Source organism: Thermobia domestica, chromosome 7 (assembly GCF_964235325.1).
Source record: "Thermobia domestica chromosome 7, izTheDome1.hap1.1, whole genome shotgun sequence".
NCBI lineage: Eukaryota > Metazoa > Arthropoda > Insecta > Zygentoma > Lepismatidae > Thermobia > Thermobia domestica.
This window is the reverse complement of record NC_137460.1, coordinates 135391802-135417636: the sequence shown is the minus strand read 5'-3', so window position 1 is coordinate 135417636 and position 25835 is coordinate 135391802. Positions and strand designations below refer to the sequence as shown.

At 36.0% G+C, this 25835-nt stretch overlaps 1 protein-coding gene across 1 annotated transcript in view; it reads left to right on the top strand.

Annotated features, from left to right (window-relative positions):
- The window catches only part of LOC145690409 (ATP-binding cassette subfamily G member 4-like), a 265830-nt gene that overhangs the window by 158618 nt on the left and 81377 nt on the right, over window positions 1-25835 (top strand). Inside the window, exon 3 of the mRNA XM_081765254.1 lies at window positions 11243-11432. Coding sequence (XP_081621380.1) covers window positions 11243-11432 — 190 coding nt within the window. The remainder of the gene's footprint in view (window positions 1-11242; window positions 11433-25835) is intronic.

Below are 25835 nucleotides of genomic sequence, written 5' to 3'. Positions count from 1 at the left end.
GAAAAGACCTTAAAGTCTGTGGGAATTCTATGGTTGTGTGATCTACTATGCAGTAATAAATTATTTTGCATTCAGTAGGAAACATGCGAATTTACATGTTGGCAAGGTCTTTCTTTGTGTCAAACAAATTGCTGCACTTTTTTCTTACTTGCACGATTACTACACGTAATCTTTACCCAAAGTACGCAACATTAAATTTGTCTTTATATATAGCCTACGCATATAAAGTCACTATGTTTGGAACTTCGCACCCCTTGAACCACCCAGCTGATCTCAATCAAATTTTCAAGATAGATGAGTTGAGTTGATTTTAGTTTAGCGTCCCTTTCAGCAGCGAGGCTATGTGAGACGTGGACCGACTGATTAACATGGAATTCGAACCACATGAGCTCCCGCCGGGAATCGAACCCGGATCTCCCATGCCACAGGCGCGTACGCCAACCGCTTAGCCACGAGGGAGCTCAACATAGATGAAGTTCGAGACTGGAAGTGTTTCTATCATTTCACTTTAACTTTACAACGTAGGGGAGGGGGGAGAAGGAATCTATATAAAAATAAATAAAACTTAATAATTCTTGACCCACGGGACCGACCTCGATCAAGTTTTCAACATAGATGAGGTTCGGGTCTGGAATGGTTTTTATCGTTTTACTTTGATGGTGCAACTTAGGAGAAGGGGAGGAGGGAGATGTTTAAAAATTATCGAAATTGACCAATATTACTATCGAATTCATAGTTTTCGGGCTCGCTGAGATGAACAGTGACACTTCCAATGCCGCTTAAATCCAAATTCACCCCTTTAATATGTCTAAAATAAAACGTACGTAGAACGGGTATTCTGTTAGTATATATATTCTGGCGGAGTTTAATTTCTGGCGGTATGCAACAGTATGCCGTACCGGCACCTTTTTCTTCTGTCTTAAAAAGGGTTTGACGAAAAGCTTCGAAAATTCCAAATAGTAAATATATAGTTTTATTGAAAATCAGAGTTTTTGTTTTCCTTTTTTTCTTTTTAGAGGAAGAATTGCGAATCTGTGTTCCTTCTTTGTAAATGTATGTACAGACTGTATGCCCTGATTGTTTTCTTGATTTTACCTGGAAGTTATCAGAATTCCTCCGTGTTACGAGAGATTTACAAAGGATGTGATATAACATTTAAACCATACACTTAAGTATACTGAGTAGTGACTTGGGTATCTCTGAACATGGATATGTGTTCTTCTTTGTGCTCTATAGTCATTCTACAAATTTATTATAAGTTTATACTATGCATTGAATATCATTGAAACAGCGTTTGAGATCTAATAATTTGTCTCGTCTCGGGGGCAACATTAAATGTGAAGTGAAGCTTATTTGTTTGGTACACGTGGGTGTATGAAAGAGAAATCAAAGAATTTGGGTGTTGATGTAGGGAGGTAGCATTATATATGACAGTGATAGTTTTCTGTTTAGACTTCTCCAAGTTTTAAATAAAAGCTCATTTTAGTGATTCGCATACCGTTGCAATGAAAAGACAATTGTTACTTATGACGATACTATAGTCAGTATCCGTTATTTTATATCGTAAGTCTTGTGATGATTTCACAGTTGTCATGGATGGCTTTTGCCCTTGAAAGACGATTTCACACACTTTCTCAACCGCTTCAGAAGTCATGGTAATCAACCTGAACGTTTATTATGTTCGATAGAGTCCATTCACACTTTGAAACGGTTAAGCCAATGAAATGTATTTTCTTTGAGTTAGAAATTTGTAGTTAGGAATCTTTTTCGGCTCCATTAACTTTTCTAGTAGTTTTACAAACTAAAATCTATTTCACTCTTATCCATGAACTATGTATTCTGACGTCACATGAGCATAGATGAATTATTATCGTTCTTTGGTCAGATTGCGCACGAGACAAGATAAAAACAGAATTTTTGTGACGAGTCAGAGCTCTTCCAATAAAAAGTTACACTTTTTAGAGACAAGACACAACTTTCACGACACATTTTTGAGATGAAAAAGCATCAAATCTGGTCTCGTATGCATCGCTAGTTCTTGATTTCCAAACGAGATAGCCTCTTCGTTCTAGCCCCGTAGTGATCATCCGCGTGTGGCCCCGCGTAGCGTAGTCGCTAACGCTCTCGTCTTTGGTGTGAACGGTCCCGTGTTCGATTCCCGGTAGGAGCACTCGGTCGGAAAGGTGTAATAGGTTTTTCAGGCCAGCTGTCCTGATGAACTTTTTTTGGAGGGGGGATTCCTCACGTACACCTGCCAAATGCCGGGATGGTACCTAACATAATGGTCCGAGGACACTTCCTCCCTTTCTCATTCCTTCCTTGCTCTTCAATTCCCCGGACAGCGTGATCGCCGAGGGACCTCATCCCTCTTATATGTGACGGGCTAACATGACCATAGATGCCGAGAGCCCAGAAATCTAATTCCTAACCCTAATCCTAATCGATCATCCGCGTAAGGGTTACAAGGGTTTTCCTCAGTCAGATTAGATGAAAACAAGAATTTACTTTCAGTTTTATTCTAACTGCCGTCCTTCCAAAATATCCTTCTCATGTTAGTCTGGTAATGTAACTAGTGTAAAATAACTTCATGGTGGTGAATTAAGCAAATAATATTTTTATATATTACATATTAACAACACAAAGAGAAAACACTGAGCACGAACATATATACGTAGATCTACTAAAAGATACGCTACTTCCTTGAGTCTTCGTAAAGACACCAGGAGCTAAAGTAAGTTCCCAGCTTGGAGCAACTATGTGCTTCACCTGCGGGACTTTTAGTGCTTTTGAAGTTTTCTACAAATTTGTAGCAAGAGTGAACTTTACTTGTTCTAGACTTGCGGGACTTATTGTGTTATGGAGTTTCTGTAAGTTTGCACTCGAGCGTGCATTTGTAAAACTCTCAAAATCTGCACGTTGTACACTTGTAACCAACTTGAATTGAGAGCCTTGAATTGCTTTTGCACATCAGTTGGCGTTACATTAGTTCAGTCTTGCAGCCATTTTGAAGAATCTGCACGATTGTACACTGTGAAATCAATAATATCAAATGTAAGAACATAGTTATACACTTTTTGATTTGAATGTAGTATGTTTTTTTGTCTAAAATAACGTATTTTACACTTTAGGGTCCCAGGATTATGCATTGTAGCCTAAGGGAGACAGATGGTTGAGCCAAGTGAATAATGATGGAATAATTGGCAGAATAGAATGTGGGAGGAAACAGGAGGAGTATCCTTAGAAACTCATGAACACGATAGTGTCCACTACAAACTTATTTGATCAAACCAGGAACTTCACGCACTAGGAGTGAGCGCTTTACTACTGAGTACAAGGTAGAAACATAAAATTTAATTTATTACAGCCCACTGGTTTTACTTGAAGGTAGAAAATACATTAGTTGAAGGGTTATTTTCAACTTTTATGAAAGGTTACAGAAAATATAACTAATGCACTATTCATTACTTGCAAAAAAAAAAAAAAAAAGTCAAATAATAGAACCAGTAACGTTAGTATTTTTAAGGCGTAAGTAATCATGAAATCAATAGTAAGGTCATGGGACCAGTGCTATGAACTAACCAATGAGTTAATGCCTGTTATACTATCATTTTGCAGAGATTTGCAGCTGTCTTCCCGACTTGCATTGCAAACTGACTCACATAATAGAGGCTCAAGGAATACCTATTATGAGTGATTCAATATTGATTCAACAGTCTCCAAATTGTTTAGACAGTAACTAGTAAGCTTATTGCAATCTTGCAGCTAACATCATTTACATTACAAAGTTTCTGCAAATTTCGCTGAGATGAAAAAACGTATGTGGCATACGTGAAAACGTAGGTTACATTTGTAAATCCTGTAGTTTTTTGGACTTAACGGACAGCATACGTATAACTGAAGAAGTACATTTCTTCTAAGTATAAGTCTTCCGAATAAACGTACTTTCCGTACGAACGAAAGAACTGTACATAGGCGCAGTAGCGTAAACTGAAATTTATTTCGGGTGTCCAAACTCAATAGAAGGGTATTTTATAGTAAAATTTCTAAAATTGCCCCTAAAATTAGGCTAAATTTACACAAAAGTCGAAATGTCGGGGGGTCCGGACCCCCAGGACCCACCCCTGCGTACATCCCTGTATAGGCGGTCAGGATCTCACAGATGGACGTATGTAACACATAGCTGATGTATGTAACGTACGTATACATATGCAATATTCAGGAGACTGCTAGATGTTATATATCCTTCAGCGGCATGGTGTAACATCTAAGCGGGAAAAAATGGCAGTACGTACATAGCATGTGGATAAAGTATTCTCCGTACCAACAGCGCCGACTTTACAAAATTTATGTGGGTGCTAGGGATGGTATCGAGACGAGACGAGACGAGACTTCATACAGTCTCAGTCTCGTCTCGATTGATAAGTAGCGGTCTCGGTCTCGATCTCGTCTCGAGTCAAAAATCGCCGTCTCGGTCTCGGTCTCGTCTCGATCAACAGATGCCTGTCTCGATCTCGGTCTCGGTCTCGAAGGCCAAGTCTCGGTCTCGTCTCGGGTCTCGTCTCGAAAGTCTCGAAGGTACAGTCTGTCGTTTCCGCTTCTTATTTTTTGCCTTCATTCTTGACATAGAATTATGGTATGATGTACCTCTTCGTACCTAATTTGCTAGCGCTAATGCTTTCCATGTGTGTGTTCCAGGTTCAATCATCAGTGGGTATAACATACCCGGGATAAAACCCTAATAGTAACTCATATTTCACTTTCAGCAATAGACTTTGTCTCAAATAGCTTCAGTACTGTCTATACAATTAAACTCTATTAAATTAACCCCAGTACTATACAGTAGTATATTTCCTTCCTTTGAATCAGAATTGTTCAATACCTCCTAACGAATAACGCAACACATAGCAGCACGAATGTATTTAATCGTACCGAAATTGAAATTTTACAATTTCTCAGTTATTATCCAATACATTCTGCTTTGACTGTCATATTCATTGCCTTAACAAATAGAGTAAATTATTACTACAATATATTTTGTTTCAAAATAATCAAATGATTTTTTACCATTTCACATCCAGTGTTTAATTGACACTGTAAAACAGGAACTTCCTTAACCTTGTGTTAGAAGCTACGGCACTCATTTTTGCTATCTGAGGTCTCGGATTGGATCATCAAACAAGTTAGATTCAAAGTCCGATGTTTCGTATAGTTCGCGTCTCACTTTAAGTACATTCTGTTTCTTAAACAAGTACATAAGGTCGTAAAGTATTACATAAGCATATATCCAGTGCCGTATCATAGATTAAGCTTATTCCTGAGCTCTCAGCGATGCATGTGATCTTTATTCGAGAAAACTAATTGTGCGTTCATTATGTTGAAATTTTATATTGGATGATAATTACTTGCAAAACATGGACATACATATTATATAAGTATATAGGTAATTCGAGCTACATGTATCTATTTTCTCTGTCCCGGCAATATGAGTGATTTTTAACTTTCTAGTTTTCTTTTCTATTAATTTTCGTAGTTTTGCTGCAATATGAAGAGTCAAAAAAATTTTTTTCTGTGCGAATTTCGTTAAATTTTGGGTCCGTTTTTACCCTACCTTACCCAGTAAAAGTTTTATATATATATATATATATATATATATATATATATATATATATATATATATATATATATATATATATATATATATATATATATAGAGAGAGAGAGAGAGAGAGAGAGAGAGGATTATATACAACAGCAGTGGATTTTGTTTCGGGAGAAGCTTGAGGAACGGGTAAGAAACATTTGTGTTGTACGTGCAATGCGAAAAAATGATCATAAATTTATTTCGGGAGGGGCTTGAACCCGACACCTAACCCCTAAATACGCAACTGTACATCAGTCAACCGTTCCCATATTATCTCACACAGCAGCGAAACAAATTTTGAGTAAAGGCAAAATAGCTGTCAATATTCGAGACGAGACCGAGACTTTCGAGACTGGCCAAGGTCTCGTCTCGGTCTCGTCTCGATTTATAGAGGTCTGTCTCGGTCTCGGTCTCGTCTCGCTATGGAAAAGTCCGTCTCGGTCTCGGTCTCGTCTCGGTATATAAAAGTCCGTCTCGGTCTCGGTCTCGTCTCGATAATTCGAGACGAGACCGAGACGATACCGAGACTAGTCTCGGTCTCGGTACCATCCCTAGTGGGTGCATATAATGACGGGATGTGTTATATGTTTCCAAGGGAGTCTCGATATTTTTTCGATTGATTTCCTCTTAATTAAAAATATCTTATGAACACTGTCATAAATTTCTGTGCTCGGTTCTATTCACAATATATTTCCATTTTTTATTGTGGGGACTGTCTTTGACGAGGTCAAAGAAGGCAAGGAAGGGGGAAGTGTGTTGCTTGGTTACCTTTGCACAAATGTTTTAGAGATTAGAAATTTTAACTTCTAATCCCAATGTTTTAATTTCATATTATGTTTGATAATGGCAAGTGAGAAATATTTATTTTATTTTGTTTCTATCAAACTAAAAATCTTGTGAGTGCGCCGCATCCACGTAGTCAGCGCGCATGCTCCGTACTGATTTCTGTGGTAACTATAGAGATTCCGTATATTTATATAACATACTGCTGTCCGGATAACGGAGTTATCTCAGTGCATCATGCTATCAGAGTTCATACCGGTTTTGGCACTGACAACCTGGATAACAAAATATATTGGGGTAATCGAACGCAGAATTCAAGTTCCGGTATTTGATAGAATTGCGCAGATGACAGTACTGTAAAAGAACTACGTAATGAGTAATGAAATGTCGGCTATTTCAGGGAAAAACTTTGGAAATAAATTCATTTCTTTGTTCTGAATTCCATGTCTTTCTCATTCTCTAATTCATTGTAATATGTTTTTCGTAACGTAATTCAGATTTTTCATTATGTAAATCTTAATTTATTAAATTACTGCACTGTAAAAAATCGTTGTATTATTTCAACGACATGCCTATGTGTTAACACGATTGTGTTAAAATATAACACAAACAGGTGGTTAGAACAACTCACCTTCCATTTGAAGTTGTGTGTCAAATACCGGTAGTTGAAATTACACATAGCCTGTGTGTTAAATTAACACAAGTGTAGAATTTTCGGTGTTATTTTCTGTGTGATTGCCAAATATGTTGGGCATCTAATTATAAAAGCTTATGAATTGAAGCTACAGACAAACACAGTAGAAAGAAATACTTCAACAAATCCAGGTATACGCAAAATTTCAACATGCAAACCGCGCGATGTGTTTTCAGTTGTTTTACGTAATGTTCCTGAAGAAATATGTCAACAGCGAGAAACAACATCGTATTACTGCGTTACTTCTACACTGTACTAGAGCTCACCAGTCGACACCGGAGACTGTGCTTGAAAAATGGCGAAAAACAAGTTGAATCAAGATTAAGAGCCAAACAAATTATAAGGATATAGGCAAGAGTTTTCTATAATTCTTGAACAAGATGTTGGTGAAGGTTATATTTCGCACCATCAAGAAATACTTCACAATAAATGTTAGGGAGGACGACAAAAATTTTTATGAAGATTTTCTATATGAAGTCTTCTGTAGTTTACTATTCTTATTTTAAAATTAGAATCTTCGGTAAGCATGCACACCACATGGGTTTCCAACACAGAAAAATGGTTACATCAACACCGCACACGGAGTTATTTCAACATCGAAATAGGTGCCGTAGTAACACAGAAGTGGGATCGAACTAACACCAAAGACGGGTTAATCTGGTGGTCTGACCTTGAATTTTAGGAGGGAGTGTTGAATTAACACCAAAATGGTGTTACTTATACGGCTTTGACCTCAAATTATGACACAGATTGTGTGTTGAAATAATAAGAAAATGATGTTGAAGTAAAACAGGGACTGTGTTATATTGATACTTGACATGGTGTAATATTAACACAAAATAATTAACACACTACATACTATGTTACTTTCTCCGTGTTGGTGCAACACCGCCACAAGTAACAGTCAACACTTTTCTCGACACTATCGACCTTGACATGGTATCGAATCACCACCGAAAATACTAACACAGATCCGAATTTAACACCGGTTGTGTGTTAAAGACGTAACACACCCCCTGTGTTAAACGCCAACACGGCGGAGTCTGTGTCGAACTAACACTGCATAGTGGTAGTCACGCTGGAACCACTGTCCTGTCTTAAAATTGAGTTGAATTAACACAACCATTTTTTTTTTACTGTGTATGAAGGAATAAATAGAATGGAGAACTTTTTTCTTTGTTTACTTATAAATTATATTGATAAAATTACTTTAATCCGAAATTTTCTAGAGTACAAATTCTCGATAATGCTCTTGAAAAATGAAAGCGAAACCTTTTGTGTAGTTATCGAATAGTGTTATTCTGAAAAATTGTTATGATCCCAGATATCATGCTTTTTGAAACGATAGAGTATAAAATATGGTTTCTATTATCATGATTTCCATTCTGTATAAATGCAAATACAAGGAATTATAGTTGGTTGATCTGTTAATTTGGAGTTTATCGTTTGCTTCAATAGTGTGAATATATGAAACATAAATCTACAGTTTAAACCTGGTAGCTCCGAATTACTGAGCTCCCGCCGGAAATCGAATCCGGATCCCCTGCGTTAAAGGCACTTACGCAACCCATATTGCCACAAGGGAGCTCTGTTCTGAATTATGGATAATAATTCGGAAAGGTTGCAGCCATGAATCCTATGTATATCTGCGCATGATTCTTGAATAGAAATAGCGTCCAACAGTGGCGTATTTACGATTTTGTTTCGGGAGGGGCTTTTCCTTTTTCGGGGGGCTTTGCCTGAAAATGTGAAAATTCTGCAAGATATTTAATATACTTTACTATAGTAAGTAAGATTTCGGGGGGGGCTTAAGCCCGGAATCCCCCCCTAAATACGCCACTGGCGTCCAAAATACGTTGGCTTTTTCTCTTATAATAAATGTCAATGTTATTTTATTTATACATTAAGATAGAGCATTAATTTCAATGACATTCGGAATATTTTGAGAATATAAAATTTATTCAAATTGATCATTTTAGATCAATTGTGTGAGTATTTAACTAATTGACTGAACACTATAATTTTAAATTGACTTAATATGACAGTATTCTGACTATATTAAGGCACACGAATACAAAAAAAAAAAAAAAAAAAAAAAAGGATGTAATATTACAGCCAGTCTTCTGACCTTGATTTATTAAAATATTCATATGCGTAAAAGAAGAAAAATCAAGGTTACGCAAGTTAATATATGTAAGTCTAGTTTCCTTGGAGACTTGCACAAACTACGTCACTGTCTAAGTTGTTAATGTTCTCAAGCTACGGAAATAGGTTATACATATCGTACAATGAGGACACCTTATGTAGGCCTATTTGTAAATCAGCTCAGCTAGTTATACAAATCCGCGGAATTTCCGAAATAATTAGAATGAAGAAAAAGTCGCTGGATTACTTGATTTTTCTTCACACACATTATTTCGATGTTTTCATCTCATTAAGTATCTAACTAACTGTCTCAGTTGGTAAAGCGTTTCCAGAAACGTGAGACTTTGAAGTGTTTATTTTTTCGCAGGAGATAGCTAATGCTTTTTTTAGAGAGGGTAAATATGTATATGATACGTTCTTGGTTGATTTATAGGTGCTTTCAGTACGAAGTCTGTATCAGATATTGACCTACAATTTAACATTGGATTTGAACAACGTGCTCAATACCAGAAATCGAAGTCAGGTCTCCCGTACCGAAAGTGCATATGATGTTTGGTTGGTTGCTTGCAATTTAGCGTCCTTTGTCAGCACTAAAGTTGTATGAAACGTGAATCTACGGTTCTAGGTAGATCCCAAACCATCTTGTTCTTAAATTTTAATGTTTTCCAATCGAGAATTGATCCCAGAGCTCGTTCAACACATCCGTGCGCTAACCACTATCTTCGCGTTTGTATTAACAAGAATTGTATTTTTTTCCTTTAACTTCTTTCTTTCTTTATTTTTTTCTATCACTTTTTACATTATTCTTTTATCTTATAAATTGTTTAACGCAGTAGTTCTCAAAGTGGGGTCCGTGGGACTTAGCCAGGGGGTCCTCGACACCTAAAAATTGAAATGTGTTGTAATAAAATGGAACTCACAATTGTTATGCAAGAAGTATTTTTCAATTACTAAAAAGAAAGCAATTAGAAATTATAACTACGTTTGTAAATTTAAATTATGTTGGGGCCGCGATGGCTCAGTGGTATAGCGTTCACCTCTAGTGCTTGGAGTTCCGGGTTCGATCCCAGCCCCCGCCAAATGAACTTTGTGGTGGACAAACACCGTGTGTGGGGGTTTTCTCGCCGTTCTCCCGTTTCCTCCCACTTTTTTCATTCCACCATTTCATTCATTACTCATCATCACCGTCTCCTTTAGCCTAACCGGGACGTAAAACTCAAGGATTTCATTTCGTTTTTTAAAAAAATATGTCATTATCGTTCGTCTTAGGGATACACATGCTTCTAACAGTGGCGTAATATTTCTAACAATAATACCCATGCTCCTAACAGTGACATACATATTTCTAATAGTGATACACATGCTACTAACAATGTACATATTTCTAACAGTGATCAAGGGCGCCGATCCTGGGGGGCGGGGGGACCGGGTCCCCCTATTGTATTTATGAATATACAATATTTGGCATAAATTGAATGCAATTTGTCTTAAAATCCTTACATATATATCTTCTGCATCTGAATGGGCCTCCCCCCAAATTTACAGAGAAATCGGCGCTCTTGACAGTGATATACATGCTCCTAACCGTAACCTACATATTCCTATAACAGTGATACTCATGCTCCTAACAGTGATATAGAAATTCGTAACAATGGTACACATGCTCCTAACAGTGACGTACATATTCCTAACAGTGGCATACGTGCTCCTAACAGTGATATACCTATTATTAACAGTAATGCACGTCCTAGCAGTAACGTACATATTCCTAACAGTAATATGCATGCTTATAACAGTGATACACACGCTCGTAAGAATGACGTACATAAACCTAACAGTTATACACATGCTCCTAATAGTGACGCAGATATTTCTAACTGTGATACACTTATTAATAACAGTGACATAGATATTGCTTCAAAAGTTTTATTTAAGACAAGAATTTTGTTTGTTTAATGACATGTATCTTGTCCTTTCAGATCGTCAGGTGTGACTGGTCGCATCAGTGTGAATGGACATCCAAGGGAATTGAGAACATTTCACAAACTTTCCTGTTACATCATGCAGGAAGATATCCTTCAGCCTCTGTTAACAGTACAAGAAAGCATGATGATTGCGGCAAGCCTGAAACTCGGAAGTGATTTTAATCCAGAGAACAAACTGCGGGTGGTAAGTGAACTGGAAACACTTTTAGTTTATTTATAAATGAATTTGCAACATACCATGCGGGACATAAGTCAGTTGGTACTAGAATTTGGTGGACTTAGTTTTGACTAACATAGTAGCTACTTGACTGAGCAGTAGATATCAGAAGTCAGTTGACACCAGTGTTGCCAACCCCACTGATATTTCAGTGTATCTATTGAGATTTTGTTTTACCTACTGGTCTATTGATGAATGAAAAGCAAATTAATAAACCTAATATTTATACTAGTAGGCAAAGAAGATAAGCTTTTCATTGCAGAAATGATTCTTCAAAGGCTAAAAACCCTTACAAGAAACTCTGCTTAAATTTTCTTGACTTTGTATTGTCTGCGTTCGCTAATCTAAATCGACAAATGCAAGATGAGAATCACCAAATTTAATATATCACCTGATAATAGCGCACAATAATTTTGGATTTCTGCTTAAAACAAAATACGATTATTCTAAAGCAGTATTTCCTCTTTTATGTAAATTCGTATGGTGTATTTTAAGCTGTCATTAAAATGTAGTACTGGAACGGGTATTTTCTCAGTCAGGATGTTAAAAACTAAAATAAGGAACAAAGTGGCAACAAAATAATTGTGCGGACTACTACACGCCAAAAAAAAAAAAAAAAAGACTTACAAATTCTACCTGTTAATCGTTTCCAGTCATAACTTCAATTAGGAGAAGGACAAATGTGTACGGCAGTGAGGAAGAGGAGAGAAAGATAGGTGAGGAATGAGTGGGTGAGGGGCGAGATGGGAATAAATAAGATAATCCATCTACCTGAACACTGTATGCTAAAATTTTAATTGTTTATTGACAAGAAGGGTCTAGCTAGAATATAATATAAGTGTGCAGTGGATTTAAACAATATCGTGCAGATCACTTTATTTAAATAGCTCACAAATAGCATTAATACTAGGACTGCTGAAAAAGTTTCTGCAAACAACTACTGACAGTGGTCTAGTGTTCTGCTTTAAATTATCTTTGATGATTGTTCATTTAAGCCTATTCTTTTTCGCAGAAGTTTCAAGAAATACGTATTTTTTAAATGGATAATTGAAGTTTCTCCTGAACACTTTTGGGCAATGTTTTTTTTTATTATTATTTCAAATGAAATAATGTATTAAGCGATTTCATTTGGTTTCTAGGGATAAGGCACCATCTGTGCATATTCCGAATTCCAGCGTGGTCCCACATTTCACAGTGATGAATTTCATGAAGATCGTCTATCCACTTCTGTTGCTAGTAATGTTAATGCTATGCCTGAAGTGATTGAGAGAAATGATTATGTGATATAACGTGAGATTGACATTGACACTGACATTGACATGAACATCCTTGAGCATTGACATGAAAGCAATACCCATGATTTTGCGTAATCACCGGAAACTTTCAAATTGTTGATCCCACACCGAAACTCAAAAAAGGCTTGTGTCAATTGGTGTTAACAAAACGCTCACAAAATTCAACGAACGTAGAGTCAAATTTGGTGTGGAACCTTTGATCTATTCACATGAATCCGGAACTAAACAGCAGTTAACTGTTTAGGTGTTTCAGAGTGAGCCAAAACCAACAAATGTTGTTCGTTCGAGGAGGGCTGCCAAGCAAATGATTGCTTATTTCTTCGCTTATACTCGTGGGTATGTGGCAACGTAGTTTTAGAAAATCAAAGAACTGTAAATACTGATTAGTATGCAACGATTTTTTTTTTTTTTTTTTTTTTTTTTTACGAGAAGTGATCAACAAATTGCGTAACACAAACCCAAATCGTTACATCTTTCTTTATCACGACGACGCTAGTTCTCACTCAGCACACCAAACTGTTGATTGTTTTATCCAGTAAAAACATATTTATAGTGATTCATTGTCCGCACTCTCTTGAATTATCATCTGACTCTTTCGGTTGCAACACATGAAAAATAAACTGCATGATAAGCGATTTGTGTGTCGCCATCCCTTTTAGGACTACGTTTAGATGGAGAAATATAGTAGGGTTGCAAGATTTTTTTTATGACAGCTACAAGATTCTTGTAAAATGACAACTTGGCTTGAGCGATAATCTAACGTGAAATCACTGGTACCTGCCATTGATGTTCACCAAACATGAAAAGGCGAGAGAATGAATTGGTCAATGCACAGACTATTCTCTTCCCTCCACGGACAGCCACGTGGCAGTCACGCTGCAACTCACATGAGGAACACAGTTGCCATACCAATGATCAGGATGGGAGATTCAAATTTTAATTACCTTAATATCTTACATTGTTACATGCATTAGTCGAGATGTAAAGGGACTTTCGGCCACACTGCATATATAGACAGATAGATAGATAGATAGAAAACGATCAGAGCTATCTGGTGCGTGAGGGTTCCGAGTTTGATCCTGTGTTTGTGGTGGACAGAAACCTGTCCATGCCTTTTTCTTAAACATTCCCATATTTGTATTCTTCTAATTGCATTCTTGTACCACTCATGTTATTTTAAAATGATACACTTCCATTATTCAACCAATCTTCTTTAGCCTGGGTGGTGTATTCTGGAACGCAAAAGTAAAGATTTCATTTTTATTTTTCGAGAAGATTAGGGATCACTAAATCCACATTTCAAAACTTTTCGTATTGATCTAGCGGACATTTTGGCAAAATCGAATGATGACTTCTTAAAAGAAATACAAGTAGTTACAATTTTGTCTGTATAATCTTGCCATCATCAATGTAAACCAATAACTATCAAATAATGTGTTGATTTTACTTGTCTCTCAAATGTCTTTATGACTGTATTCTTTACATCATTTATGCTTATGATTTTATTGCAATCTGCGATATGTTTATTTAGTAAACTATGAAACATTGATGTCTTTATAACTTAATTATATATGGAGATTTTTGCTCTTAACCATTTTATAGTTGTCAAAGTATCACCGTAGCGAATAAAAGCATTCAGCGCATTAGCACGTCCACTATAGTCATAAACATTATAGGATGACATCATTTACAATTATAGCATTAGTATAATCTTAATAAATGCGTTGTTTAACAATACTATATAGTTTCATAACACTAGTACTTCAAACATTTGACATGAAAAACATTACATAGTATGAATGTCGGCGGGACGTAAATCATTTATTTTTATCGTGTAAAGTTATGTTCAAGCTGCGTTGCTAAATTTAAATTTACTGATGTCTTAGGCATGTTGTAATGATTTATTACTACATATTCGAAGTGCTTAAGAAATACACAGCTTATTCATGATATGTAGTAATTGCATTAGCGATCAAACCGAAGATGCGACTTTTAGTATTGTCATGCATGTTAGAAAGTACCTTTAAATTATTCGTCTGTGTCATGTATAGTAATATTCCATAGGAGCCAGTCACTTCTGCATATTTGACAATGATTCTTTGTTATTACATGAGCTCCCTCCTGGTTATATGGCTAGCGTACCCGCCTGTGGCACGGGAGACCCATGTTCGATTCCCGATGAGAGCTCATGTGGTTCGAATTTCACGGTAAGATGTAAGTCCACGTCTCATATAGCCACGGTGTTGAACGGGACGCTAAACTTCAAATTAATCTAAAAGATTTTTGCTCTAAAAAAAGACTGCACACCTAAAATTCCTAGACCTATGTGTTATATATTATTACGTATATTGGCTTTAAGAATTTCAGAAAGTAGAGATCAATTTAACAATCTCCTCCGCTTCTTGGAGAGCAAGCAATCAATTTGTTTGCCTCTAAAGGCCGAAAAACACGATCCTTCGAAAGGTCAAACGGAAAGAGATTAGTCTATTCAGAGGATACAAGGTCGAAACATGCTGAAAATTTTCATGGTTAAAACCATTTAAAGGTTGCAAAGCAAAGTACTATAATAAATGAAGACACAAGCGGTTGAAGGTTTTTAGGACAGAAGTTCGGAAAGGTTGTTTCTATTGCAGTGGCGAGGGCGTTATGCACATGTAGTATTATCGAGTTTCCCTGAAACTTGCAACAGGTGAAGGTATTATGCATTAGAATTTGCTTTCTGAAAAATCTTAACTAATTTATGTTTGTAGAAGGAAGAAGTTGTTTATAAAAGCATAAATGCATGCTTCTGCCTGCATGACTTCCTTGGCAAATGGCTAACATGTGTGGTCCCAGGTTCTATTCCTGGTGGGGGTTCTTGCTTCTAAGAAGAAATGATTTAACATAGGGGAAAGGAAGTCAGACAAGAGGGGAGGAACACTGACTCTCCTTCTACAAGAGAATAAAAAAAATCCTAGAGCAGTGAGAAATGGAAACAAGCCCCGAACTGGAAGACCTCGTATTTGTTGCAAAAAATTCTTCTATCGCAAGTAGTGTGGTGCATCTTTGATTTAAAAGAAAGAAAAAAGAGTTTTAAAAAAGAGCTTTCCAGAGGCAAAGATCTGACAACTGCTTTGCATAACAAAGTTAGGAAGATGTGCATGTATTTACCAATTGCACACATTCTTTGCTGAAGTGTAACCTCCGCTCCATACTCATATTTACACGATAAAGATAGTATGTTCATTATTCGATTAAAAAAGTAGTATTAGTACTTTTTTTTTTCAAGCCTGGTGGCATTGTAGGACATGTTACGTATGGTTTCACGCCTTTCTGCGTCGAGACATAGAGGATGATGACGTCATACCTTTTAAAAAATTATTAGGGCTATTTTTATTATTTTTGGCGGGCTTACTTTTGCAACTGGAAGATGGAAATTTTGCACATACATTCAGTGCACTCCTTACTATTTTTCAGATTTGTTTCAGATCTCTGCGTTAACAAAAGGGAGTCCAGAGGGGCAAAAAGATAAAGAAATATATATATATATATTTCTAACAAAAATCCCTTTTTTCGCGATTTTCCCGCTTCAGATACATGATGAACACATGTGGATGGTACCGTTTGAAAGGCTGTCCAATTCTGAAGAGAATGGAGTATAAAATATGACCCTAGGATAAATAGGATATCTCAGGAAAATATAAATATTACATCAGGGTTTTTGGGATCATCTGGGGCATTATGGGGATGTTATTAGTTCATTGGTAAATATTTTCCCCGCCCTTACTATTCAACATAGAAGCTTGAAATTTTGTACACGCGTTTAGTACACACCTTAGTATTTTTCAATTGATTTTGAGATCTGTGCGTTAACACGGGTGGGTCCAGAGGAGCTCAAAATTTTTTAAAAAATCAGAAAAAAATCCGTTTTATCTCAAACTTTTCCATCTCAGAGACATAATAGGGAAATATGAATGGTACTGTTTCAATGGTTCTTCTATTCTGAAGAGAATGAGGTACGAACCATGATCCTAGGATAAATAGGGATGATGCTGTAGCTGTTGATTGAAAGTGTATAATTTACATAAAAAGGCACAAATTTAAAAGAGTTAAAAATAGTTCATTAGTTCAATACTAGAAAGAAACTCACATGAACAAAAACTATATTTGACGCTTCATTAGCTAAATTGTTGTTAGTTACTCTCAAAGACATTCGATTTTATTTTTTTGGAATATTTTGAAACAAAAATAAAGTCAATCTATCTGTTAAAACATTAGTAGTTACTCAGAATTGTGTTTTAGGTGGCTGGGTGTTGGGTGTCCTTTTGAACATTTTCAATAATGAAATGAAATTAATTTTTTAGTCTAACGTCCCAAAGTGATGCCCTTTATGCTAGAGGAGACATAATGAAAGTGATTGATTGTGAGATTCTTTGTATTGTTCCACCGGGAATCGAACCCGGGACTACATGCAGATATTCTTAATATGTAATTTTAAAATGGTCATTTATTCTTGAAAATCTTTTACTATTTTAATTACGATACAACTTTTTTTTAATGAATACTTCATTAACTCAGAAAAGATTTTCCTAAAGTTACAAACAAGTTAATCCAGTTTATTTTGGCAGAGAGAGATCGAAAAGTTGATAAAATCCAAATCTTTTCTTTTCTAAACTTGTGTGCAACAAATCGTGATACCTCACAACTTAATTAAATATCAAATTTTAATCATTAACACGAGCACATTATTATACCACTTTCCACTTAAAAGCATAACTTATGATCGATCCATTTAGTTGGAACAACAGGAAGACTTAAAAGCTTCCTTTTACTTAGAGACATAATATTCACAGAGCAGTTACATGATGCATGTTTGGACCATATTACAGATGTAAAATACTGACGTAAGTTTACGCATGTAGAAAACTATTGATATCATTAAGCATCCAATACATATTTTTTTTAAACATGCTTGTAAAATGTAATGTCTTTCCAGATCAGTGAAAAGAAAGTTCGACATGTCCTATTCCAAAAACTAGCAATGCTAAACATATAGAAAGCTTTTGACCAATTGCGACAATCATTTTCTTAATGACGTTAGTTTCAGCATTTTTGTATACCAGCAAGGATTTCTAAAGAAGAGATCCACCCGTAGTAACTTGGCGATTGTAACAAACTTATAGCTTCGGAACTCGACAAAGGAGGGCAGGTGGATATAATCTACATAGATTTTCAGAAGGCTTTCGATTTAGTTAACCATGACACCTTACTTAAAAAAAAAAAAACGCTTCTTTTCTAATGTCTCTAAACAAGCATATATTTAGCACTTTTCACATCACACTCACGTAGTCGTAAATAAGCTGTAGCTTACAAAAGGTGGTGTCTCCAACAATTTTAATGCTGCATCGATAGTTCTTCAAGGATCAAACCTTGGACTTTTGTTATTTCTCATAAGTATTAATGGAATAACTAACCGCATTAAGAATTCACATACTTTACTCTTTGCAAATGACTTAAAATTATATGCTCAAATTAAATCACTAGAAGACTGTGAAAACCTCGAGGATTTTGAAATTATTAATCTATAGAAAAGCTGGACTGTACGCTTCATATATCGTACCTAGAACTAGCAGATAAATTCAATATGCTGACATTAGAGCAACGTAGGTATATTAATGATTTAGCTTTTCTGTTTAAAATAATAAATAATAAAAGTGATTGCATGAACTAAGTTCTAATATATTTCCTTTTCTGTCTAACGACCATCCAGCACTTTGTAGCACAGTTTTGATCTTATCTTTAGGTAGAACAAGAATTCCTGTTCTCCTTAACGTTCACAAAAAGAGATATTTAGATTTCAGGAAAACATCAAAATATAGGTATACTTAGTATACAAGCCTTTTATGAGCTATTTTGAAAAAGAAAAACCGGAAATCGTATCCGTCCGAAAATATCTACTTCGGGTAGCCAGATATCGATTATCTGTCTTCAGTACGTAGTATGGCGAGAAAACCAAATGAAATATCTTCCAAATCAGTTAACCAAATTGAGACAACTTTATTAAGGGAAAAAATACAGGGTGGCACAAAGTAGGTAAACAGTCCTGTCCCGTATTTTATATAATTTCTTATTGTTATCAAACAGATAGACTTAGTTTCTTTTTATTTGTTTCTTTATGTTTTTACTTATAACTTAAGCCCGGAACAGTCGAAGCAAATAAATCCATAAACTAGAATGTTTTAGTTGATCAATGCAGGGGTATTTACGTAATTTTGGGCTACCCTTTTTACAATACGACAGATTTTGTTTGTTTATTTGTTTGCTTGCCGAAGTTTAGTGAAAACAATGATTAGAGACGGCGAGAAGGCATTTTATTCAGATCGATTTAACGTTCTGAAAAATATGTACCATCTTGTAGGGATGCACTCACGTGGGGGTTCCACTGGGTCCCGCTCCCCCCCACCTCACCAAATTTCGTAACTCGACATACATTCATACACTTTCTTAGTAAAAATATACTTTGTTTAGCAGGAAAAACGGTTGTTCTAGCCTAAAGATTTGATCTTACACTACATCTAAACTATTCATTTTCTTTTATATATATTCTAATTATACCATTTCTTCTGAGAATATAGGTGGCAGCACTTAAACAATTAATTACAATCTTTTTGGATGCAAAGTAACAGCGGTTCAATACTAACTAACTAACTAACTAACTAACTAACTAACTCTATGGCCTATGGAACCCGGAGGTTCAGTGCCGCGTTCACAAAAGCTCTCCACTGACTTCTATCCTTAGCTAATTGGATCCAGTTTCTACTTTGTATTCCTATCTCTGCGAGATCCATCTTAATATTATCCTCCTATCTGCGCCTAGGTCTTCCTAATGGTCGTTTTCCTATGGGTCTACCAGTCAAGACTTTGAAAGCGTTTCTACTTTTTTCCATTCTAGCTACATGACCTGCCCACCTAAGCCTCCTAGACTTAACGACCCTAACAATGTTGGGTAAACCGTATAAACTATGTAGTTCCTCGTTATGAAGCTTCCGCCATTCCCCATCCTCGTTCCTCTTGGGTCCGAATATTCTTCTCAGGATCCTGTTCTCAAATACTTTCAGTCTATGTTCTTCCCTCAGAGTAAGCGACCATGTTTCGCAACCATACAGAACAGCAGGCATGATTATCGTTTTATATATTTTAAGCTTCAAATTCCTCGACAGAATTCGCGATGACAAGAGATTTTGAACCGAATAATAACACGAATAGTACCTAGCGGTTCAATACTACCTAGATTAAGTATCTTGTACTTTTGAATCCCTCAAAGTTTGGAACCCTCCCAACAAAACTTTTTGGTGTGTGCCTGCCACTTTGTCTCTTAACAACCTACTTAAGTCGGAAATCGACCACGTCTGGTTTTAGCGTTGATTGTTGTAGAGTGACCAGGGTCGGCTCTACCATATGTGCAACACACGTGCATTTGCATGGGGCGGTAAGTTTTGAAGGGCTGTAAAATCTGTCATAACTATATTATTTAAAATAAATATTTCTTGTTGGAAACAGACTTCTTGATGATGGTAGTTAAATTTACTAAGCTGACCTTCTATTTGAATACTACATTCATAAATCATGTTTAGGTCGCATTAGTTTAAGGTTGTGTACATGGACAGTGCTAAAGCGAATGGACAAACAAATCCCAACATGAATTGCTTGATTATTGTCAAATACAACAACTCAATTCTCGAACATTAGCTAACATCTGTTCCCTCTAGTTTGTTATCATAGTTTTGATATGAAAACTAGTCTTGTCTTTGTCACAAATAAGTTCCTTATCATCGAAGGTGGAAACAAGTTTTTGAGTTTTATTTTTAACAGATGTAGAAGAAAAATCAAGAAATGAAGATAAATGAGCTAGTTGCACTGGAATTGCAAACTAATATATTGAGATTGAAGCTCGATATTGAATACTGTAAAAAGGTTTACCATCTTTCCTCTGCATGTGTGTTTACTTTATCTTTCACTAACATAATAAATTATTACTTAAAAAAAAAAAAACAGACACGACGAAATTGTATTTCTATTGTTTAGGTCTTTCTGAGTGTGAGTGTTCTTTCCCTCCCCTTCATTGTTCATGATGGGGTAGCATACTTAACCTTTTGTCACTCGCGCCAAATTTAGTAACATAACTACTCGCGCGTTTGCTTTTTTCCAACATTGACATTTTGAGATACAAACAATATATTTAGTAACATTCATTTGAAGTAATGCATGCAATTGTTGAGTAAATTACTTAGAACATTTCGAATTGCTGCTACACTGCTGTCAAAATGTCTTGATCCGTGGCAAAAATGCAAATTAAAGCTCAAACCATCGACACACCTATGCGTTGAGCCAATAAGGGTTCAGCTGTTGCTAAACGAGAGAGACTTGGCGAAAGGGAGTGGATTCCTTCAGCCGATAGCATCGCTTGGAACAGAAGACTAGGTGCCAAATCAATGCGGTATATCTATAGCTTGTCAATACCTCTTCTCTGACGTCGAGTTTCGAAATAATTGAATCTAATACCCTGAGTACCAGTAAAAAGCTCGTGTAACTCATTGCTGCTCTTACGATTGGAATTCCTGTTCCGTCACATGCCCACAGTGATCTTACGTCATCACGTGTTCCCTTCTTTGTGACAATCAAATAAAGACGTCGAAATAAAGCCATTAATTTCGCTCTTGAAGTTGATGTACAGTTGCAGTGCGTTCTTCTTCGAAACTTGTTCGTAATTTGTCCAAATACTTGTTAGTACATTTTACAATTTCATCAATCACGGCTATATCGATAAATTAAAAAAAAAGAATCAATTTACTCAGTGATACCCTTAGCAGTAAGTTTTGGTCCTAGCATCTTTTTCAGAATGTTTTTACAGTTTGTCTTTGCCGATGATGCCAGTTACTTCTTCCATTGTGTTTTTCTGTCTTTCCCAATGAAACAATCTTCACTATTTTCACTGTAACTGTAACTCACATCTATATCGTTTGCATCTGGTCTGCTTCTACATTGTTCTTATTTGCTTCACGATTTTCATTACTTAAATCCGCATCACTTTCAGCAGCCACTAATTTTCGATAGTTAACACCAGGCTCATCATTAATATTATCAAGCCACTTCTGTATCTCACTTGTATTCAAGAAGCGGGACATTGCTTAGAAAAAAAAAGACTTCACTCATAAACAGTAATTATCATATTAACGATCGCGCGTTGGAAAATTTCAAAATCCACAAAAATATGTGGTTGCTACTTTTATCACGGAACTACTCGCGCGTTTGAAAAAAGCAAACACAGACGAAACTATTTCCTCAACCTGTACTGGAAGCTACTACAATTGCAGCACGTCGGCGAGCTTTTAGGTGGAAGAGGGGGAGGAACCACTTGAGGAATAGCAGTGAGGGTGACTCCGCTAATGCGACCGTTCGTAAAATTCATTAGTTTTTATTCACCTGTTTGCTTTTTTCCAACAGCGCGAGTGACAAAAGGTTAAAATCGTGACTTTTCAGATTTGTTCTTTCTGAAAAAAGGGGGCGGCAAATGGTGCCATTACATGGGGCGGTCAATTGACTAGGGCCAGCCCTGAGAGTGACAATAGTAACAAATAGCGAGAAGCGGTTTTCTGCAATCAATTAACCATCTTCACTCTGCCTTTTTTTTTTCTCCAAGAAAAATCTACTACCACCTCCAGTTTTAATATTAATTTGAAAAAATATCCCACCAAAAAAAAAAAAAAAAAAAAAAACTTCTTTGCGTGATGTGCAAGTAGTAATGCTACTTGTTAGATCTAGAAAAGCCATAGTGTTTTTGTTGATTTTCTTGCAAACTGCGCATGAGGATATTTAGTTGAATTAGATCGATTTGTCTCATTTCTTCCTCCTTGCATGTTAATGACATTGTAGGATTAATTAAAACGTAAAACAGAAAAGAAGGAACCTTCAGAAGACGGCGTACGTCAACATCCTGAAAAACTTGTCGTTTTACGTCAGCCTACCATTAGCAAATATTTGGGCAAAAAGAAAAGCTGTTGAATACTAAATTGTTTTTCGTGGCATATAAAATACTTAACCAGTGATGTTTTTGCTGTTTCGTTTTTTTTTTTTTTTTTTTTTTGTGCAGAGAAACTAAAAAGAAACCGGTTTTCTTTTCTGTTAAGGTAAGTGATGTGATGTCATACGCAGATAAGGATCCGACGTTAGAAGCTTGATTCACTTGTCAGTGAAGCTTGACCTTAGAAACAAACAAAACAAAAACAATAAAAATCTTGTGAATGACCTTGAACTATTCACAGAAAATTTTGCATTGTTTGTTGTTACACTTGTTCAAGTTGTTGAGTTTACTACAGTAAATATTGATTTAATGCAGGTGACTTTCCATTTCCTTTTTGTCTTGCTACCGTTACTATTTTGTGCTGTTTACTTTTTAAGAATGTCAACAAGACTTCATTGTACATGGGAAAATAGTTGATCTAAACACTTTAACTGCAAGTAGTGTGTACGTTATTGTTAGAAACGTGTGTCACTGTTAATTAGGGTGACCATCAGTGGGGATCTAGCCCGGGGCTGGAGGCCTAGGCCCCCCAGTTATTTGAACAACAAAAATAATTTGAGCTATTATTTATACAGGGTGTTTCAAAACAACACCGACAACGTTTGGGAGGTGATTCCTGACACCAAGACAAAAAGTATAGACCATCCTGGGTGCACAGATTCTTCTTTTCGGAGTTATAGGCTGCCGAAAACATGAAAAAAAAAAGTTTAAAGGTCCATAGCTACAAAACTATGGGACCTACCGTAGTTGGGCCAAGACTTCACTTAGGAACTAGTATGTGCCCTATCCAAATATCCATGTTTCAGAATCCTGCGGTACTTCCGCAACATTTTTTATAGAGTCAGTTGGAGAGTACTTCAAAGTATATGACCGTAGCCGAACTCCCTTTGTAAAAATTGCTTCGTGAGTACCTTAGGACTCTGAAACATGTATTTCTGGATAGGTCACATATTAGTTTCTAAGTGAAGTCTTGACCCGACTACTAGGTCCCATAGTTTTGGCGCTATGGACATTTAAAGTTCTTTGTGTGTGTGTGTGTGTTTTCAGCAGCATATAACTCCGAAAGGAAGCATTTGTGCACCCAGGATGGTCTATACTTTTTGTCTTATCTTGGTGTCAGGAATCATCTCCCAAACGTTGTCGGTGTTGTTTTGAAACACCCTGTATAGTTTTCAAAGTTTATCGTAGACTCATGATAGTTTATAGTAAACCTTAGCCCCTCCACTTTTTACCTTCTAAATCTACCTCTGGTGACCAGAAATATTTTGATTAAAAAAAAAAAAGGTATATTGACGTAAGTCAACAGGACAAATGGAAACAGTGGTATTTTCATAACTCAAGGCCTGTTAAATCAGAAACAAAAACTTAGGAGACGTTAATAACAACGAAATAATTCACTCACCATCATTCACACATCTGAGATGATTTTTGCTTCCCAGAGTAGCTGAAGGTCGTTCTTTGTTGCAACCCTTAACTCTTCACAGGTCATTTTCACATTGAATTTTACTTTCATTGCTTGCTCTATTGCTGACACTGATATTTTTCGTCTCGCCAGTAATATTTACTGGCACTGAAGACTGTCTCATATTCCACATTTGCTCTAGATAAAGTGGAAATAAACGCAGTAAGTGTCACAATCACTTTCGAATAACACCCTCCCGGCATTACAGCTTTATACACTGTCTTTAACATATCCAAGACAATGTTCGTAGTTTGAGGGAAATTTCCCTCATTAGGGAAATTTCGTAGGTAAATTTAACAAGAAGGGAAGAAAGGATTTTTTTCGATAAAACATGAAAATGAAGGGAAATTTTAGCACTGACTGATTGACTAATATAAATGCTTAAATTTTTCTTTGTTGTTTCAGAAATAAATCCATACAATAGCACTAAATTGCTTGGGTATGTGTGTGTTGGTGTGTCTATCTGTTTAAAGTAGCATAATTTGCGCCCATTGTTTTTTTTTTTTTTTTTTTTTTTTTGGTAAAAAGCTTTAGAAACTTAGGGCAACATTAAAATCATAGAAGTAAAAGCAAAGGAATAAAACAAATGTGGTTGGAGACTCCTGTAATATAGCTAAAATAATCTGGTCATATAACTGCTGTCATGGAAATTTGACATTCAACAAACTAGAGAAAATTTGATAATGAAAGGGAAAATTTTGAGTCAGTTGAGGGAAATTTTCTTAAGAAAACCTAACCTAAGAGCGACTTTTTTCTTTCCTCTCCAATACAATGTCTTTCAATGTATTTTGATACTGCAACTTTATGTATCAGAAATTTTATTAAGTTCTCTATATGATTTATTTGTTTATTTCATTTTATTTGCACTTTCAAGAAAGCAGAGTGACCATGTTTCTAAGTAAGTAATAATTTTATGGTAAAATCTCTTTGAAACAGAATACGTAGGTATATCCCTCTTACACTTCCTTCTGAAACTTGTCAGAAAATAAGGGGAGAATTAGGGGGAACAATATTCGTGCAGAAATACGGGCACTTCGACCAAAAGTCTTGACTCCTATCATGAATCATGTGCTACACAGGGCCTGTATCTCTGAGGCCCGTAGTAGTGGACACTTACCTGAGATTATACTGTTCCACAGATACAAAACTATCTCCCATCCTTGATCTTTAATTCTGTGAAATATCAATGGAAACTAATCATTAATAATAATAATAATAATAATAATAATAATAATAATAATAATAATAATAATAATAATAATAATAATAATAATAAAAAAGCTATTCACAGTTACAACCCCTTTATGACTTTTGGCCCACTCTGTATTATTGACAAGGAAAGACATATCATTTACCGGCATAAAAGCTTGTTTCTTCCTTCCTTGATTTGTTCGAAAACTACGCATGAGAAATCATCCTGAAGCCAGTGGCGGATCTATTATAGTCCAGGGCCGGAGGGCCTAGGCCCCGCAGTTTTCAGGGTGACGAAAATAATTTAAGCTATTATTTATGTGTTTTTGAAACTTTATAGTAAACTCATTATATACTTCTCA